Source organism: Coenobita brevimanus, chromosome 23 (genome assembly GCF_032717465.1).
Source record: "Coenobita brevimanus isolate Jiangsu-jjx chromosome 23, ASM3271746v2, whole genome shotgun sequence".
Lineage (NCBI taxonomy): Eukaryota > Metazoa > Arthropoda > Malacostraca > Decapoda > Coenobitidae > Coenobita > Coenobita brevimanus.
In genome coordinates, this window is record NC_136976.1 from 49,731,475 (window position 1) to 49,753,699 (window position 22,225).

A 22,225-nucleotide genomic window follows, 5' to 3' on the forward strand; every position below is an offset into this window, starting at 1 on the left:
TTCTGTACTAGTATTTTATTTTCACTCCAAGCATTCACTGTCACTTTCACTAAACTGGCATAGAGAGCAAAGCTTTCACTTTCAGTGTTTTTACTAACATTATTTATACTAATATTCTAATATTACTTATTATTTACATTTCTATTTTACTATTTACACTATCTCATGCACTGTCACTTTCAGTAAACTGGTGTAGAGAGCGAAGCTTTCACTTTCAGTGTTATTACGAACATTATTTAGCCTCCATTTCCTCCATCACACGAGTCACCCGAAAGATCGTAGTCGCTCTTCATCATCATCATGGATGATTCAGCCAATTCCCAGGCCACGGCAGAGTCACTTAGCCCTTTACCCCTTCCCAAACAAGGTTCACTAGGGGTAGAGGTCAGAGGGCACTTTGCACTGGGCTTAGAAGCGGCGGAAGTGGACCGGCGTGGGTCAGACATAGTCACCTCGATAGACAACAATGAACTAGCGTGGTTATATGGACAGACAAGTGTTGACAACGTCTGTGGTGACAACTGCTAATTCATATCCTCTCAAATGATTGGCAGGAAATCTAGACAATACACGATAAATTAGCTACTTCTAGGTCAATGGAAGTATCACTTGGCCTTTTCCCTTTTTTTTATATATATTTTTTCATTATGAGAATAGGTCATAAGGGACATTTCAATGGGAAATGAACACGGAAAATTAGTGACCAGGTGCATGTGGGGTGTTGCCAGGTGATAAATTACTTACTTCATGGCCAATGGCAGTATCAATTAACCTTTTCCCTTTCTTATATATATTTTAGTAAGAGAATAGGGCATAAGGCACATTTCAATGGAAAGAGGGAATGGAAAAAAACGGCCGGGAGTTGCATTGAGCAGTGAGGCTGTAGCTTGGCAAGGGAGAGGGTAAGGGAGGGGAGGTGGGGAGGCAGGGCAAACAAAGGAAAATTGCTAAATTGTTAACACTGGATGCAAGTACTAACGGTAGTGGGATCGCTGCCTATAGCTACACACTGGCAGTACTAACAGATGATACAAGATTGCACTTGATGGGCCTGGGCAATTTCAAAAATCCCCGAATCACAAAAGTGATGCACAATGGTATGGTACTTATGTAACAAGTGTCATGAAAGTGACGGGCCCGTGGGTTAATGCTCTTCTCTTCTCAGATTAAATTAAATGAGCTATGGAAGAAGTGGAGGCAAAAAAGGTAGGAGAAGAGGTAGGATATAATTTTGTTTTATTTCATTTATAAAGGCTTCAACATGTTTGCATGCTTTGCCCTTGGTCATGTAACTGCTGCTCTCTATGCTACTCAGTCTTTGGCAGCCTCCCTATTCAGTCCCCCATTCCTTAAGTCACACACTATGGCTTCATCCCAGATTGTCTTCAGTCTGCCTCTTGCAACCCTATCCTAAACAATTCATCTCAAACTTCCACACCCACCAGTCATCCTCCTCCATCTTCTCGACACGCCCAAACCATCTCAGTCTACCCCTCCTCATCACAACAAATACTTCTGAAGTCTCATTCTTCCTATCAACTCTTCAATTGTGATCCTCCCCCCTGCCAGGCCTCACATTCAAGGACACAGTACACATCCATCTAATCACTGCCATTCCTGTATGTTTGAGCCTATGAATACCTCCTTCCTTTATTGTCCACGTCTCACTACCATACATTATTACAATCCTAACACATGCTGCAAACAAGAATATTTTAGGATGCAGGGAGAGTCTTCTCAATGATAGGAGAGGCAACAGGTCCATGAACTTCCTCCAACCATTCCTTACTCTAGCCACAGAGTGAGCTCCGGTCCCACCTCCAGCATGTAACATGTCCCCCAAATAACAAAACTCCTCCATACACTCAAGAGATTCTCTAGCAAGATCAATTCTTCAGGCATGTCAATCTCAACATACTCTCCTTGACACGCCATTCACACGAAATCAGCATTACCTCACAGCCCACCTCTAATACCACTTCATCCTTTATGCGCCCAATTATCATTACCAACGCATAAGATGGAGTTACTTCCCACACCCTTCTGGCAAACTGCAAATGGCCACACTTCCTCTACATCATCACTTTTGTTTTATCTGTGTTTGCTTCCAAACCCTCATGCCCCCATCTCTCCATTTCCTAAATCTTTCCTCTGCCTCCCTTTCATTTTCTGCAATCAACACCAAGAAATCAGCACACATCTCCCATGGGAGTCCATTTCTGACATCAAGCAGAACAGCTTCAAGCACCATAAAAAACAATAAGAGGTTCAAAAAAAGAGTCCTGGCACATGCCAACATTCACAGAAAACGTTTTTGTTTTCGTTTTTAAAGGCTCCAACATGCTTGCACGTGTCAGCCTTGGTCACCTAATGGTAGCTCTCCACGCTGCATGATCCATTGTTCAGTCCCTTAACCCTGAGGTCACACTTAATGACCTCGTCCCATGTCTTTCTCAGTCTACCCCTCAAAACCCCACCCCTAATATTAACACTTCTCACCTTCCTCACCCAATTATCATCCCCCATCCTCTCCACATGTCCAAACCATCTCAATCTACCTCCCCTCATTACAACACCAATACCTTCCAGTCCTATCCTACCTTTCAACTCTTCCATCGTAAACCCAGCCCCTCCAGGCCTTGGACACAGGGATGCACTGCACATCCACCTAATCATTGTCATTTCTGTACGTCTAAGCCAACGAATATCTTCCTCCTTCACTGCCCAGGTCTCTACCAAACAGCATTACACTCCTAACACATGCTGCACACAAAGACCCCTTAGCATGTAGGAAGAGTCCTCTCAATGTCAGGAGAGGCAAGAGCTCCCTGAAATTCTTTCAACCACTTCACACCCTGGCCACAGAGCTAGCTCCAGCCCCACCTCCAGCACACAACATGTCTCCCAAATAACAAAACTCTTCCACACACTCAAGAGATTCACCAGCAAGTTCAATCTTTTCACGTCTGACAATCTCCACCTGCTCACCCCGACACGTCGTACACATAAAATCAGCATTACCTCACAGTCTACCTCTGATACCATTACATCTCTTATGCACCCATTTATAACACACACCGTACAAGATGGAATTACTTCCCACGCCCTTGTGGCAAACTGCACATGGCCATTCTCCCTTGTCTTTGACAGTACCGCCACCAACCCTAGATATCATACTTTTGTTTTATCTGCATTTACCCTTAAACCCTTGTGCCCCATACCATCTCTCCACTTCCTAAACCTTTCCTCCGCCTCCCTTTCGTTCTCTGCAATCAACACCAAATCATCAGCATACAACTACTCCCACAGGAGTCCGTTTCTAAAGTCACGTGAAAGGGCTTCAAGTACCATGATAAACAACATGGGACTCAAGACTGACCCCTGATGCACACCAACATTCACGGAAAACTCATCACTCAAATCTCCATTCACTCCTACCTGGGTGTGAGCACCCACATACATAGCCATAACCACCCTAACCACCCACTCCTTCAAGCCAAGCTTTCTCATTGCCCACTTCACCACCTCTCTAGAGACTCTGGCAAAGGCCTTTTCTAAATCAACAAAAACAAAATAAAGATCCCTTCTCCTACCAATATATTCTTCCTGAAGCTGTAGAACAATGAATATAGCATCAGTGGTCTCCCTACCTGGCATAAACCCAAACTGCATCTCATCAATATTCACTCTTTCTCTAATCATACCTTCTAAAACTCTCTCCATTACCTTCATTATCTGATCTAAAAGCTTTATACCTCTATAATTTCCTCTTTCCAGGGCATCACCCTTCCATTTATACACATTTACAATTACACTCTTCAGCCAATCATCTGGGACAACACACTCATAAATAATCCTATTTATCAGGTCAGTGACTAAACTCACCCCTATATCACCTGAGGCCTTCAACATTTCGGCAGTCAACCCAGACACACCTGCTGCCTTCCCCACCCTCATCCTGCCTATTGCCTCACTCACAGTAGCAGTATCAATCAAAGGCCAAGGGCCAGACACTGGATCTGCTGGCTTCAAACCTTCCTTGTCCCAGTCAAACTCCTCATTCAACAACCGGTTATAATGCTCTCTCCATGCATCTTTAATATCCTCACTGTTCACCACTACCCTTCCTTCATCATTCTTCACACACTGCTCACCTATATTATCCCGATTATCCCTCTTCACTTGACCTGCCACCCTAAATATCATATTTTTCCTTTCCCCATGATTTAGGTATCAAGTAATAGTCTCTGTGACTCAGACTCTGCCCTGTATACCTCTCTTCTAGCCCTACGCTTAGCAGCCAAATATTCCTCTGCTACCACCCTTCTTCCATTCCCAGAAAAGCCTTCTTTTTTCCTTAACTGCAGCTTCTACACCCTCATCCCACCACCATGTTACTTTATGTCTCGGTGGTCCTCTTGTCCAGCCGCATGTTACATCATTAACTCTCAAGAAATCGTTCTTGAGGGCTCTGTACTATTCATTAACGCCTCTGTCTACAGCTCCCAGTTCAGCCACCACTCTCCTCAACTCGCTATAGAAGGCATCCCATACTACTTGGTTTTTCAGCTTCCATATTTTCCTCCTAGGTACATAAGTCCTCTTTTTCATCACTTGTTCTTTAAGCACCATATCACAAATCAATAGTTTGTGCTGCTGCACACACTCCTCACTTCTTGTAACTTTAATATCCCTCACTAACCTCCTATCGGCCCTCCTAACCAGAAAATAATCTATCTGACTGCTATTTCCCCCAGACTCATATGCAATTAACCTACTGTCTCTTTTCCTAAAATATGTGTTGCACACAATCATGTCCGTTGCCTCCCCAAAGAGTATCTTCCCCTTCTGCATTCCTTAGACCATATGCACATCCCCCATGCACTCCTTCATAACCCTGTGCTGCTTCACCTACATGACCATTTAAGTCCCCACCCAAAATCACTATCTCATCATCCCGTATACCACCCACTACACGTATTCAATAATCCCAAAATCTATCTTTCTCTGCTTCATCCAATCCTGCCTGTGGAGCATATGCCGATATAATCGCAGCTATCTTTCTACCCAACAGAATTTTCACAACCAATATCCTATCGCTTACTCTCAAAACATTCATAACATATTCCACCCATTTCTCCACAACCATCACACCAACACCTCCATATCCGTCTGTCCCCCCCTGCCAAAACAACTTAAATCTACATTCACTCTCACCTGTATGCGGGCACCTACAAACATTGCCATAACTACCCTAACCAGCCACTCCTCGATCCCAAGTTTTCTCACTGCCCCCTTCACCATCTCCCTGGGGACTCTTAAAAGTATTCAGTCTTCTTTGCTTTTACTAAGAGCACCTCACTCCTTCAACATGCACAACTAAACACAAATACATTAATCACAGCTCTGGTCTTACCATTGCAATCATCATTTTTCTAAACATCTTTCATCTGTCCCTAACTTACAGCCATTCTGAAAAAATTTATTCTCATCCCTCATATTTTCCAACATCTATAATTACATCTCTGATCTCTCTGTGTATGTGCTTCCATATTTTCAGAAAAGTTTGCAGTTACTTTCTCCTGTTCTCTTCACTGGTCCTAAAAAATTCAGCAATACCACCACCAACAGCTGGCTATGGTAAACCAGGTATACTTACCTAATATCAAATGAGTAGAGGTCTTGGTTTCTCAGAGGAGCTGAAAAGCTTGGTGGCGAACTCATCCTAAACTGAACCTCTGAAAATATGAATAAAAATGTATTTCTGCCTAAAAGTTCATGAAATAAAAATGAATTTTGTCCCAGAGGTTGCCCTTAAGTTAAGGTAACTATCACAAAACATATGACTTTGATAAGTGATATAATATTAATGTACTGTACACCAGAGCCATAAAAACTGAAAGAACAATGCAAAATGTAAACTCAAATTGATATGCAGTATGGCAGAATAAGCTTTGTTAATTTATGCTGTACACTTATGGTAATAGATAGATAGAGAGAGAGAGAGAGAGAGAGAGAGACTATCACGTGGGGGCATTGATGTAACCGGTCACCTATGCTGCATAGCTATACAAACATCCTTCAGTTTTCTCCCTAGCTACTGAAAGAAGGATGGTGGACTGTGGGCATGGGGCAACTTCAGCCAGCAGTCCACTGGCTTCACATCCAGCTGAGCCTGGGATCACAACAACTGCAAAATGATTTGGACACCAAAGATTTCATGATAAAAGTTTTAAGATGGGCTTTCTAAATGTAAACTTTAAAAAAGTTTTAAGAAAGTACCTGTATTTGAATTATACATTTTTTGCGTGTACCTAACTTATTATCGTTTTTAAAGGCTCCAACATGCTTGCATGTGTCGGCCTTGGTCACCTAATGGCAGCTCTCCATGCTGCTTGATCTATTGCAGCCTCCATGTTCAGTCCCTTAACCCTGAGGTCACACTTCATGACCTCGACCCATGTCTTTCTCGGTCTACCCCTAATAACCCCACCCCTAATATTAACACTTCTCACCTTCCTCACCCAATTATCATCCCCGATCCTCTCCACATGCCCAAACCATCTCAATCTACCTCTCCTCATCACAACACCAATATACTCATCCCAACCTACCTCTCAACTCTTCCATCGTAAATCCAGCCCCTCCAGACCTTGGACGCAGGGACACATTACACATCCACCTAATCACTGTCATTTCTGTACGTCTGAGCCGGCGAATATCCTCCTCCTTCACTGCCCAGGTCTCACTACTATACGGCATTACACTCCTAACACATGCTGCATGCAAAGACCCCTTAGTACGTAGGGAGAGTCCTCTCAATGTCAAGAGAGGAAAGAGCTCCCTGAACTTCTTCCAACCAATTCTCACCCTAGCCACAGAGCTAGCTCCAGCCCCACCTCCAGCACACAACATGTCTCCCAGATAACAAAACTCTTCCACACACTCAAGAGATTCACCAAGTTCAATCCTTTCACACCTGACAATCTCCATCTGCTCTCCTCGACACGCTGCACACATAAAATCAGCATTATCTTGCAGTCTACCTCTGATGCCACTACATCTCTTGTGCACCCATTCATCACAAACTCTGCACAAGATGGAATTACTTCCCATGCCCTTGTGGCAAACTGCACATGGCCACTCTCCCTCGTCTTTGACAGTACCGCCTCCAACCCTAGATATCATCACTTTTGTTTTATCTGCATTTACCCTTAAGCCCTTGTGCCCCATACCATCTCTCCACTTCCTAAACCTTTCCTCTGCCTCCCTTTCATTCTCTGCAATCAACACCAAGTCATCAGCATACAACATCTCCCACGGGAGTCCGTTTCTGAAGTCAGGAGAGAGGGCTATCTACTTTTTATTAATTTTTATGAGAATGAGGAGTTTGACTAGAACAGGGAAGGTCTGGAGTCAGTGGAACCAGTGTCTGGCCCTTGGCCTTTGAGTGATGCTGCTACTGTGAGCAGGGCAATACGAAAGATGCAGGTGGGAAAGGTGGCAGGTCTGTCTGGGATGACTGCTGAAATGCTGAAGGCCTCGGGAGATACAGGAGTGGGATTAGTTACTGATTTGATAAATACAATCATATGTGAGTGTGTTGTCCCAGATGACTGGCCGAAGTGTGACTGTAAATATGTACAGTACAAGGGAAAAGGTGATGCCCAGGAAAGAAGGAATTATGTAAGCATAAAACTTTTGGTCCAGATAATCAAGGTAATGGAAAGTTGTAAAAGGTATGAACAGAGAAAAAGTGATTATTGATGAGATGCAGTTTTGGTTTATGCCAAGTAAAGGGACCACTGATGCCATATTCACTGCTCGACAGCTTCAGGAAAAATATATAGGAAAGAAAACTCATCTGTACTTTGTTTCTGCTTGGAGAAGACCTCTGACATAGTCCCTGGGGAGGTGGTGAAATGGGCAATGAGACAGGTGGAGATTGAGAAGTGGCTGGTTGGAGTGGTTATGGCTATGTATGTGGGTGCTTGCACCCGGGTAAGACTCAATGGGGTATTGAGTGAGGAGTTTTCTGTGAACGTTGGTGTGCATCACTGGTCAGTCTTAGGCCTCTTATTCATGATGGTGCCTGAAGCCTTCCCATGTGACTTCAGAAATGGACTCCCATGGAAGATGCAGAATGCCGATGATTTGGTGTTGACTGCAGCAAATGAAAGGGAGGATGAGGAGAGAATTAGGAAGTGGAAAACTGGTATGGGACACAAGGGCTTGAGAGTAAATGCAGATAAACCAATGGTGATGATAAGGAATGGTGGTAGTGCTGTCAAAGAAGAGGGAGAGTGGCCATGTGTGGTTTGCGACAATGGCGTGGAAAGTAATTCCATCTTGAGCATTGTTTGTGGTAAGTGGGCACATAAGAGATGTGGTGGTATCAGAGGCAGACTGCAAGATAATGCTGATTTCATGTGTGTGGTGTGTCAAGGAGAGCAGGTCATCAGGCATGATAGGAATGATCTTGCTGGTGAGCTTCTGGATTATGTGGAAGAGTTTTATTACTTGGGAAACATGTTATGTGCTGGAGGTGGGGCTGGAGCTACCACTGTGGAAGAGGATATCCACAGGCTCAATTGTACAGAAACGACAATAATTATGTGGATGTGCAGCTCGTCTTTGAATACAAGGTCTGGGGGAGACATAGGTTTACGATGGAAGAGTTAAAAGGAAGAACGTGACAGGAGTGTATTGGTGTTGTGATGAGGAGAAGCTGATTAAGATGGTTTGGGCATGTGGAGGAGATGGGGGATGACAATTGGGTACAGAATGTGAGAAATGTGAATGCTGGGGGTTGGGTTCCAAAAGGTAGACTGAAAATGACCTGGGATGAGGTCACAGAGTGTGCCCTCTGGGATAAGGGACTGAATATGGAGGCTGCCTGAAATCAAGAAGCATAAACAGCCACCATTAGGTGACCAAGGCCAACATACTGTATGCCAGCATCTTGGAGCCTTTATAAAACAAAATTAAAATGGATAACTGCAAAAAAGAAAAATGTAATGCAAGGAAGAAGGAATCAAAGACCAGAAGCATACAAGACTGTTCCCTCAATGAAATATAAATTTGTAATAGAAGAAGGAATCAAAGGCCAGAAGCCCACAAGATTTTTCCCCTCCCAGGAAAAATACAAACTAAATAACAGAGCCAAAATCAAGATCCTTTCAAGACAACTGGACACACTGCATTTAAAAGACTGGAGGTCATAGACTGTAGCAAATATGGACAGAGAAAGGCAGTTCCAGAGCTGACCTGTTGCATACATGAAGGCCTGCGAGTAACGGTTCACTTTGGCATTAGATCTGGGCAAAAAAAGCGATGAGAGTTTGCTGCCAGACGGGTGCAACACACTCACCATTGTGGTGCAGGGATGCATGGGATGTAGCAGGTAGGTGCTACCTTCTGGTCATTCTACACTCTATGACCAGCCAAATGGATTCTTCTAGCCCAGGAAACCATTTGCAATGTTTGATGGTAACCACACAATCAAACGGATGCCTGATGGTCTAACCCTATGTGGCTCATAATGGTCTATATTCAAGGGGAGGCTGCAATTTCCTGTTCACATAATGTCACTTGGGGACAAGCAACCAGATGCTTAGTCCATTAATTTTAACATGGTCAAGATTTTCATTCTTCTGCAGCTTTTCCACATAGCTTAGTGGCAGAAAAAGACAATATCATGGTTGTATTCCATTCCACAGCACTTCTTTGTGACTAGAAACATATCCTTGTGTTAATTTACTATTACAGTACAACTTAGCACTCTTCATGTATTAAAGTCAAAAGAGTATAGTGCTTTGGTTGCTAGGAATTCACGACACAAAAATGATATGATTAATTCAAATAAACCAGGCCTGTTATTGCTAACTTCTACACATATTAATTACAAACAGCTGATTTTTTCCTAAACACTAAATGTAGAATCTCATCTAAATTTCCACTTCCAAATACAGTATACCACCTCACTATATATCTAAAGTCATTTTTATTTATCTACTGCCAGATGCCTGAATCCCATAAGGGGTGGCCACAAACAAATCGCCTCCATGTCATCTGTCCTCTGCCATATGTCTGCACTCTCTCCAACACACACCCCACTCATACATCTCTCTACATTCATCTCAACCTTGGCCTCCCCCTCCCCCACTCCTCAGCCACTTCACACATTCACATTCTCCTACCAATTATTCTCCATCCACTCCACATGGTCAGGCCTTCTCAGAGTACAACTTTTTCAATCACATCGACATCAGTACCAAAACACTCTTTTACTTTCTTATTTGTCTCTCCACCTACCTATCTATCTATAACTAGATGCCCAAATCCCATAAGAAGTGCCCACAAACAAATCACCTCCATACTGTCCTGTCCCCTGCAATTATGGAGGCCCTCCCCCCAGCTTCCAAACTCACATCTCCCTCTCTCCTATACCTTTCCACTCCATCCCTCCATTTCATCCTTGGTCATCCTCTCCCTCTCCCCGCCTCCACCTCACTCACATACACTCTCCTCATTAATATCTCAATCTCCATCCTTTCCACAGTGCCAAACCACCTCAATGCATTTCTCCTAGGGCATTCTATCACATCTACATCCACATCACAATGCTCCTTCACTTTTTCATTTGACGACCTGCCTCTCCATGTAGCTCCACATGCTCTTCTCAAATAAACTCATTTCTGCAACTCTTACTCTTGACTCCAAGCTTCATTTCCAAAAGACAGAGTGAGTATTACAATACTATCATGCAACTTTTTTACTTCCATGCTCACCTCCCTATTTCTTATCACTGCTTTCAATGAACCAGAAACCATTCTTCCCTGTTGTACCCATTCAAGAGCTTCATCCTCTCAACTTCCATCCGTACTCATCACAATATCTAAGTACTTAAATGCAAACACATTTTCCATTTCCTCACCATCCAGCCTCATTGTGCATTCAGTGACTTCATTTATCTCAAAGACCACAACTTTATTCATCTCTACATTCACCCCTCTATTCCATTTCCTACATCCTCTCCTGAACTAATTCACAATGCCTTGCAGTTCCTCTTCGTATTCTATTAGAAATAAAGCACCATCTACAAACGACAGAACAGGAAGTTTCCAAACGCTGCTTTCTCTCATTAAGGTCACTCCAACATCCAATGCCATACCCTGTATTTCCTTTATAACTCCATCATATACAAATTCAATAATCACTGACACTGACACGCCTCTGTTTCAATCAAACACCCAGGAAGAAAAATTTGCTCAGTTCACCAGCCCCACACATTGCAGCCTTAACACCCTCAGACATACTCTTGACAGTATTCAAGAGCTTCTCATTTACTCCAAATATCTTTTATATTTTCCACACTCTGCATCTATCCACTGTGTCATATGCTTTCTCCAAACCCATGAAGGCCACATACAACTTCTTTCCCTTCTCTTGGAACTTTTCCGCTACACATTTTAGGATCTACAAAACCTCTTCCCCTCCTGAAACCTACCTGTTGTGCTCCAAATAATTCCTCTGTTATTCCCCTAACTGTCAATAGGTATTCTACCACATACTCTTCCTATTATACTAAGAAGACAAATGCGCCTATGATTACCACATTTTTTTTCCACTTTTCCTTTGTACTGGGGAATAACAATACCTGACTTTGAATCCTCCAAGATTCTATCCCTCCTCCCAGGGCCATCTATACTTCTTCCATAGCCATTATCCAATCCTACATTGCCCCATGGGGAGCATAGAAGCACAGGAATAGGTAAGTTGGTCCCAACATTTAAGAGGAGAGTGACCAGCCTCACTCATCCCTGAATGGCATTACGTGAGCAATAAACCCTAACCACCCCTTGGAGATAAACCTACACAGGCTCAATCCAACTGAAGCACCTTAATTACCCACTAAACCAGCAGGCACCATAATTTGGTTATATGGCCACCACCCAGCATAATAAATGGTTTCCTGGTGTACAGGACACCATATGGCTTGTCACTCAGTGCAGAGGCACCTATAGGCAAAAAGACGAGGAAAGAGTGAAGGAAAGACAGACAGAATAGGGAGTGTAAAGTCATCTGCAGGCAGAAGGAAGAGGAAAGAATGAAGGAAACAAAGACAGAAGAGGAAGGAAGGAAGAGACGAAAGAGCAGACACCCAAAGCAGCATTACATCAATTGAGTGGATAGTGGGCATCTTCCATTTCCACTCTAACGTTATCTCTTTCCTGTGCTTCAGCATTTCACCACACACCAATTCCTGGGGCATTCCCAATTTTGGTTTTCTTCACAGCTTCTTACTTCCATCCTGCTGATCTCTTCTTCCCATCTCATCTCCCTCTTTCTCCTGTCCATTCCCCAGCCATTTATACTTCCACTGGCTACTTTCATTCTCTCTGTTTTATAACTCCTTAAAGCATTCTCTCCATCTGCCCACTTTTTCTTCCTTCTCCACTAGCAATCTGCCATTTTTATCTCTTACTCCCCTATTACCTTCTTTATCATCCTGTCTAACTCTCTTAACTTCCTTTTCTTACATTCCCCGCACTTTACACTCACATTTCATCCAAAGTCCTCATCCACTCTCTACTTACTCTCTTTTATTACTCCTTTCACCTCTATCCTCTTCTCTACATGTAACTCTCTATTCTGCATGTCAATTTCCTCTATGTCTCTGCTTCCCATTCCCTCACTATCTGCTTTCTTCTCTTGCGCCACAGCTTGTCCTTAAAGTCTTCTCTCCATCTGCTTACTTTTTCTCTTTTCTCCACTAGCAATCTCCCATTTTTATGTTTTACTCCTCTACTATCTTCTTTATCACCTGTCTTACTTTCTTAATTTCCTTTCAAAACATTTTCTTATATTCCCTGCACTTTATACTGAAATTCCTTCCAAAGTCCTAATCCACTCTCAACTTGCTTTCTTTTACTACTCTTTTTGCCTCTATCCTCTTCTCTACATGTAACTCTCTGTTCTGCATCTCATCTTCCTCCATGCCTCTGCTTCCCATCCACTCACTATTTGCTTTCTTTTGCACCACAGCTTGTCTCACTACCTCATTCCACCATGCTGTTTCTTGCACCTCCTTTCATCATCTCTTCACCCCATACACCACCTCACATGCTGAACGGATTTCTTCTTCTAATACCTTGCACTCACCTTCCAGCTCTCCAATCCGCTCCAAATCATAGTTACTCAATTGCATCTCCATTTCTCCCTTACATTCTGCCTTTTTCTCATCCTCCTGCAACCTTTCTTCCCTCTTTGTATGTACTATGTACTTTTGCCCTTGCCCTTTTCTCCTCCTTTTATGTCCACATGCTCCCCTTAAATAATTAATTTCCATCACCCTCACTCTTGACTTGTGTCTTTCTAAAACAGTCCATGCTTCATTTCCATATGTTACATGGGAACCGTAATACTGTCATGCACTAATTGTTTTTTACTTCCTGGCTGACTTCCCTACTCCTTACCACTGCTTCCAGTGAACCAGCAACCTTTCTGCTCTGCTGTACTCTTGCAAGTATTTTATCCTCTAAACTTCCATCCTTACACATTACATTACTGCAATACTTGAATGCACTCACATTCTCCATTTCCTGACTATCCAGCCTCATTGTTAATTCACTTCTCTCAAAGACCATAGCTTTACTCTTACTAATATTTATTTTTATACTGCATTTCTTAAAAACACTCTGAAACTGATTCACCAAACTTTTGCAGCTCTCACCTATCTTCACTTGATAATACAGTATCGTCAGCAAATAATATTATATTAGTGTCCAGATCCGACCCTCACTCATCGGAGACACTCCAACATCTACTACCCTACCTAGTACTGTACCTTTTTTATACGAAGTCTGTTCTGAAAGTTTCCGACCTTAGGTTAAAAAAAATTAAACAGCTAACCTGTTGAGCTTGGACATTAATCTCCCTCAATGTAGGCCCCTTCTGACTCGACACACACAGCCCAGCATTCTTTCCATTCCCTGAAACATTTTTTCTACATCGGTTTCCGGTATCTCCTGCAGGTGCTTCGTCGCATTCGTCATGATCTCTTCTCCCGGATGAATGTTAATCAAGACATGTTGGAGCCTGCAAATCACGATTCAGACCTGCTGAGGGCTGTTATCATTGGAGATGAGACTTAGGTGTGCAGGTACAACCCAGATACCAAAGCAGAGTCATCCCAGTAAAAGCATCCAGGGTTCCCTCAGCCAAAAAAAAGCATGAGAGGTCCACAGCAAGGCAAAATGTACTTACATGCTGGCAATTTTTTATTTTTTTTACCACTATGGTGTAATATCACGAATACGCACCAGAAGGTCAGACTGTCAACAAACATTACTACCTCGATGTTATCCATCGTCTTTGTGGCTTAGTTGGTGGAAAAGACCAGACCTTTGGAAAGCAGCAAGCTGGAAGCTGCATCATGACGATGCCCCTGCCCATTCTTCTCAACTGATTCCAAAATTTTTGGCAGAGCACAACATCCCAAAGAACTGGCAAGGTCCCTACTCATGAGACATGGTTCCGTGTGACTTTTGATCATTCCCCAATCTCAAAACTCTGCTGAAGGGTTCCAGAGTTGAGACAAGGAAGAGATCATGGCGAATGCGATGAAGCACTGTAGGATATACCGAGAACAGACTTTTAAAAATGTTTCAGGCGATAGAAAAAACGCTGGTCTACGTGTGTCAAGTCAGAAGGGGCCTACTTTGAGAGGAATTAGTGTCCTAGCTCAACAGGTTGGATATTTATTTTTTAAGAGTCTAAGGTGAGATACTTTATGAACAGACCTGTACCTCCATTGGTATATAAACTGAACAACCACAGTGACATGACACACCCCTGCTTCAATCCAGGACTCAGATAAAAAAGAAACTCAGTTCATTATCCATAGGCACTGCAGTCCTAATGCCTTCATACACACTCTTCACAGCAATCAACAACATCCCATCTACCACATATACATACTTATATTTTTAATGGTTTCCACATTCCCAGTCTCCAGTGTCATATACTTCCCCCACATTCATGAAGGCAGTATACAACACCTTTCCTTTCTCTAGTTATTCACTACACCTTTTATAATGAACATCTGATCTACACAGCCTCTCCCTTTGCCAAAATTACTTATTCTTCTCCTGCCTTTTCCTCAGTTGTTACCTAACTCCATCAATAATTATCCAAATGTATATATTTTGTATTAAACTGAGAAGGCAAATACCTTTACAAGTGCCATACACACCACTTTCTCCTTTTCTACTGCAAGACTACCTTCCTCCCAGACCAACCTGCACGTCTTTCATTCTCTCACGAACTCTCCCTCATATTTCAACATTTCACCACACATTCCACCAATTCCTGAGGCTTTCCCCAAATTTTGGCTTTCTTCATTGCTTTTAATAATTCCATCTTACTGATCTTTTCCTCCCTACTTGCCTCTCGTCTCACAGACATTCTCCAACCATTTATACTTGTGCTACTTTCAATATCTTTTTTAAACAATTATTTGAAGCATTTTCTCCATTGGGTAAATATGATTTGGAGCACATGGTAGATGTGGAAGGTGTGTGCAAGATATCCACAGAAGAAATCTGTCGGCATGTGAGGTGGTGTGTGGGGTGAGGAGAAGACGAAAAGGGGTGCAAGGAACACCGTGGTGGAATGAAGAGGTGAGTCAGACTGTGGCACAAAAGAAGAAAGCATAGTAAGTAGATGAGAAACATGGATATTGAGGAAGCTTAGAGACAGAAGTGAGAGTTATATGTAAAGAGGAGGAGAGAGGTGAAAAGATTAGCATGAGAGAGAGTAAGAAAAGAGTGGAGGAGAAATTTGGAAGGAATTTGAGTGTAAAGTGGAGGGAATGTAAGAAAATATTCTGGAAAGAGGTAAAGAAAGTTAGACGGGGTGTTAACGAAGTTAGTCAGGTAGAGAAAGATAAAAATGGTAGATTACTAGTTGAGAATGGAGAAAAAATGAGCCGATGGAGAGAACACTTTAAGGAATTGCTGGGCATGGAGAATGAAAGCAACACGAGTATAAGTGGCTGGGGAATGTCTGGGATAGGGAGGGATGTGAGAAGAAAGGCAGAAATCAGTAGGATGGAAGTTGAGGAAGCAATGAAGAAAGTCAAAGTGGGGTGAAATGCTGAAGCATGGGGGGAGATATAGTAGTAGAATGAATGTGGAAGTTGTGCAGATTGGCCTGGGAGGAAGGTAAAGCCTCGGAGGATTGGAAGGCAGATATAATTATTCCCCTCCAGAATGGGAAAGGGGAAAAAGAAGTATGTGGTAATCATAGGGGCAATTGTCTTCTTTGTGTAACAGGAAAAGTATATGCTCGGATACTTATGACAGAGTCAGGGAAATAACAGAGGAATTAGTTGGAGAAAAACAGGGAGGTTTTAGGGAGGTTTTAGGAAGGGCAGAGGTTGTGTAGATCAGATATTCATTCTTAGGTCTTTGGTGGAAAAGTTGCAGGAGAAGGGAAAGAAGTTGCATGTGGCCTTCATGGATTTGGAGAAAGCATATGATAGTGTGGATAGACAAGGATTGTGGAAAGTATTAGGAATTTATGGAGGAAATGGGAAGTTGCTGAATGCCGTGAAGAATATGTATGACGGTGCTACGGCTGCAGTGTGTGTGGACAGTAAACTGAGTGAATTTTTCAATCTGAAGGTTGGATTGAAACAAGGATGTGTTATGTCATCTGTATATGGATGAGGTTATAAAAGAGATACAAGCAGCCCTAATGAGAGAGGGCGGCGTGTGGAAACTCCCTGTACAGTACTATTGTTTGCAGATGGTACTGGTACTGCGTTGTTATGTGAAGACAAAGCGGAGCTGCAAGGCTTGGTGAATGAGCCTGGGAGAGTGTGTAAGAAACAGAAGCTAAATGTGAATATGGGGAAGAGTAAAGTTAGGGTCTTCAAGAGAAATAAAATCAGTGAAAGTACAGTGAGGTCGGATGAGGAGGAAATGGAAAATGTGTGTTTAAGTACTTGGGTAGTGTGATGAGTAAGGATGGAAGTTTAGCGGATGAAGTGCTTGAAAGGGTACAACGAAGAAGAAAGGTTGCTGGTTCCTTGAAAGCAGTGATAAGAAACAGGGAAGTGAGCATGAAAGTGAAAAAGTTACTGCATGACGGTACTGTGATACCAACTGTAACATATGAAAGTGAAGCTTGGACCTAGTTGGAGGGACACAAGTTAAGAGTGAAGGCAGTGGAAATCAGTTATCTGAGACATGCATGTGAAGTCACATGGAGAAACAGATTGACAACTGAAGATGTGAAGGAGAATTGTGATGTGGATGTGATAGGACGCATTAGGAGAAACAGTGAGGTGGTTTGGCCATGTGGAGAGGATGTAGAGAGAGAGACTGACAAAGAGAACGTAGATGAGTCAGGTGGAAGGAGGAAAGTGAGGGGGAGGACAAGGATGAGATGGAGGGATGGAATGGAGAAGTATATGAGGGAGTGGGGTGCGTGTGAGCTGGGAGCAGGGCAGTGAAATAGTGAGGGACAGGGCAACATGGAGGCGATTTGTTTGTGGCCACCCCTTACGGGATTAAGGGATCTGTCACTAAATAGATAGTTTTCTCCATATGCTAACTTTTTCTCCCTTCTGCACCAATATTTTCATATTTATCTTTCACTCCTTTACTGCTGCACTTATCACACCATCTTACCTTCTTCACCTTCCAAAAGTGTTTTACATTCCCTCCACTTTACACTGTGTTTTCATCCAAATTCCTCATCCACTTTTCTTATTGTCTCTTAGTATCACCACCTCCTCTTCTCTACATATAATGCTCTTTTCAGACTCTCCACATCCTACATTCCCCAATTCCCTTCCAATTAACATGTTTTCCTCTCTACTAGAGTGTTTGACCTCTTCATTCCACCATGCCATTCCTTGCACCCCCTTACATAAGAGAGTGAGTCTTACGCCAGGTACCCCTTTTTTGGATAAGGGCTAAGGCGTTGCCCCTGGGTAGAGGACTTTGGTTTGGAGCGTAAATCACATGCTGCACAGCTTTCTTCTGTGAATATCTTCCACAGGCCATCCACTTCCTCCATTTAGTCCTTTATATATTACATAACTATATACCCGGTGCTCAATCTCAATACCTGTTGATCCAAGGTAATCAAGTATTTTTTTTTAAGTTATCAACTCCATTCTGAATCAAATCTCAAACACTATCCCATTCCCAACTATCATCCACTTAACTCCAGATGGAACCAAGTCTCTCAACACTTACTTTGAGAGCGTCCTTTTTTGAACTGATCAGGAGTTTTATCCAGATACAGGGGCTGGCCACTGGTAGGGTCTAATATGCTATCTCCATTGTGTAAACTGTAGTTCTGAGACAAGTCTCTGATGCCTCCATTCACTGTGCCAACATTAGACTGGCTAAGTGTTCTGCACCCACTGTTTCGCCATATTCTTGGGCTGCAAGAAAAAAAAAAAAAGAATAAAGAAAAAGAAAGAGAGAAAAAGAATATCTGCATGAATATCATGTACAGTACAATCCCAGCTATCCGGTATCCAGACAAACGGAATACTCAGAAAAACGGGAAAATTCAAGGGCAGGTAAAAATGTCAGTAAGTTATAACTGTGCGCCAATTTCAATGGACCGCCAAACCGCCATTTGATCGTGTCACGCGAGGCTGGGTGAAGTCAGACAAAGCGAGGTGAAGGCATTTCCGGCTAAAGTAAATCCCTAGCAAATCCTCTTAACCACCCCTCCTCTCCCCCTCTTTCCCCTACTTGAATTCAGTCATCCTCCACACCCTCCAAAAACCACCAGTCTGCTTTTTGCCACCAGACAATAAACAAGCTCTCTTGCTATTGTGTTCCTCTGATAGACGGTAATTTGTACACTCCAAAATGCCTAAAGCGCAAACTAAACGTAAGCGTATCGTGCTTACCTTGAAACAGAAGCTGGACATATGCGACAGACTTGAAAAAGGCGAACATTATAAAACACTAATGGCTGAATATAAATGTTAATAGGAATGAAAGTTTACTTTGTTGGAAGAAAAATAAATAAATAATATGCCTGCATTTCATACGTACATCCCATCCATCCATTGCCAGACGCCGTGTATCCCAAATGGGGTGGCCAAGGGCTTAGAGTTAATTGTTTTACAAGGAGGGGCACTAATCCTCCACCAACCCCACTAGACACGTAGGGATGCCAACAGCATCTGGTGTTCCCAGGCGGTCACCCATCCAAGTACTAACCAGACCCAACGTTGCTCATTTATTTTATTTTCTGCAAACAGCTGAGTGGCGGGTGAGGGGTGGAGTGATGGAGGTCAGGTGGGGAAGAAGAACAGTCGGGGTCAGAAACATAAACAAAACTCACGTGGGGGCACAGGTGTCGTGATAATTCTACAGTGCAGTCTTAACACATCATCAGTTCACTAATAAATGTTCAAGCTTTTATTTCTTTATTTTATTTTTCAATTTTTATGAGTACAGTACATATAATGAATACAGTAATTCGGTAAACAATGGACTGGTGCAATTTGCAGTACTGCAAATTGCTGGACATTTCACGCACGTGCGTTATGACCATGGTGTGTGTTTACAAGGCAGTTTTTCAGGCGGAATCTCTTAGTGTAACCCCTAATGTGACTGGTGAGTACCTGAACTGTATTTACTGCTGTGATAGCCTTTGTATAGATTTGACTTGAAAATCAGAAATACGGGAAAAATCTGTAACCGGGAAGGTAAATTCCCCAAGCCACCCGGTTAACTGGGATTGTATTGTACTTGAATCCCTTGATTTTTATGCAAACAGTATAAAAAAATTATTCAACATCTCACTGCTTATCTGTCTATCTATCTAAGCAAATGATCCATTATGAAAATAAGAAACTGGATGGAAGAAGAGACTGGTTAGAAATTGAATTCTTATATTTGCTAAGGCTACACAAAACTCAACTTTAGAGAGTTAAGAAAATGCTCAAGAGCCAAGACATTTCCAACCCTATAAATTTCCTCCCATTTCTCAGGATGCACCCAATTTTTTTTTTTTTCTTTTATGCAAGGAAGAATGAACCAAATGCCAGATGCCCGCAAAATAGTTCCATCAATGAATCATCATCGTCATTGTCATCATCCGGACCTCCTTTCCCACCCTAGGGCAGGGTGAGGAGTAGCAATGTCCAGACAGCCTAAGTTTGCCCAATCCAATAAGCCACACCTCCAATCACTCACCATTCAAGCCCATGGAATCTTGGTTCCATCAGATAAGCCAAGAAATTTTACCACATTCTGTTGCTTGACATACACCTATCTGATAGAGGCAATCCGAATTCTGTCACGTTAAAAATGGGTGCCAAATCCCTGGTCATGAGCTTCTTCACACAAAATTCATCCAGCCACCTCAATCCTTTGTCAGTCCCTTAGCCTCACAAACTTCCATACCTCTCTTCCTCAAACACTCATCCACCATATCCCTCCACCATTTTCTTGGCCCAACTCTCCTCCCTCCTTCAAATTCACTCAGATATACCTTTTTCACCACTCTATTGTCATCCCATTCTCTCCACATGACCATACCATCCCAGTGCACTCTCTTCGATTCTGGTCTCCACAGACCTCCTCACTCCACATCTGTCATGAATGACATTATTCTGCATCCTGTCCACTCCCTGTACTCTACATACATTCCTCAACAGTCCCATCTCCATTGCTCTTACTCCTGACTTTTCATTTTCATCCCACAGCATAGTCTCACACCCGCATGATAAGTTGGCACTAACACCCCTCATGTAAGCCTTGCACAGCGGCAACACTTAAGCCTGTTTCTTTTCAAGGCCTTCATAGCACCAGCTACTTTCCTTCCTTGTGTCACTCTAGTTTTCACTTCCTTTACACATTTTCCTCTCTTCACTATCACTGTACCCAGGTATTTGAACTCTTAATTCCAGTCTCTCTCCGTTCACTGTAATATCACACAGGGAGTCGCCTTTTCTCTCAATTACCATTACTTTACTCTTTTCTACATTTACTCCCAAGGCAAGACACTCACAGACATCTACAAAACTTTGCACTTGTCTACCAAGCTCTGGTCCAGTATTTGCAAGTACCTATAGCACAGCATCATCACCATCCATCAAATTTGAGACATTCCATCCATCACCAACACCATCCCCCTCTCCATTACTTGTGTTTTTACCTCTCTCTTCACCCCATATATATATATATATATATATATATATATATATATATATATACTGTATATATATATATATATATATATATACTGTATATATATATATATATATATATATATATATATATAATGTATATATATATATGTTGAAGAAACACGGAGACATCACACAACCTTGTCGCATGCCCACACTGATCATGAACCACTCACTTGGATGCCCATTTACCCTTACACATGCCTCACTACCATCATAAAAACTTTTGATGGCATCTAGCAGCTTGCTATCTACAGTGGCTGGATCGGTAGAGAGGCGGCCTGCAGTCCTGATGGACCCAGGTTCGAATCCCGGCTGGGGCAGGGAACAGTTTAAGGATCTGAATTTCATAAAATGCAGACTTTCCTGATCTACCAGTTGACCCGCCAACATGTCGTAAAAATACCCCCGCTAATACCAATACACCAGGCCTGTATGAGACAGCCCTAGCATGTCTTCACTATGGACAGTGGGTGTTAGCACCGAAGTGGTGACATGTGGAGGTGTAGGACGACTACTGGGCCTTGGGATAGGCTACTGCCCCCAAGATATAGGCCCTGAAGCCTTTGCCCAGAGTTGGAAAAAAAAAAAAAAAAAACAGTAAATGTGTATTACCTTCCACAATCCTTCTCTGTCTACTTTGTCATATGCTTTTTCCAGATCCATAAATGCCATAAACAACTTATAGTCCTTCTCACAAGCCTTTTCTACTATCTGCCTCACTGAAAATATTTGATCTACACACCCTCCGCCACTTCTAAAGCCCCCCTGTTCATCAATCATTAGGACTTCTGATATCTCTCTTACTTTATAATAATTCTTCCATATGCTGTACCTTCCCCACCACACGCAATAAACTTATGCAATGATAATTCTTGCACTCACTTCGCTCACCTGTACTTTTGTACAGGGGTACAATCTCATCCTTTTTCCACTCTGCTGGCACAGTTTCACTCATCCATGCATTCTTAAATATCTCCAACAAGAACT

General features: G+C 42.6%; 1 protein-coding gene across 1 annotated transcript in view; it reads right to left on the minus strand.

Moving 5' to 3' along the window:
- Marf1 (meiosis regulator and mRNA stability factor 1-like protein) overlaps positions 1–22,225 on the minus strand; it is a 514,957-nt gene that overhangs the window by 273,015 nt on the left and 219,717 nt on the right. Inside the window, exons 8-9 of the mRNA XM_080267004.1 lie at positions 18,273–18,463; positions 5,660–5,738 (exon numbers count right to left, since the gene is read on the minus strand). Coding sequence (XP_080123130.1) covers positions 5,660–5,738; positions 18,273–18,463 — 270 coding nt within the window. The remainder of the gene's footprint in view (positions 1–5,659; positions 5,739–18,272; positions 18,464–22,225) is intronic.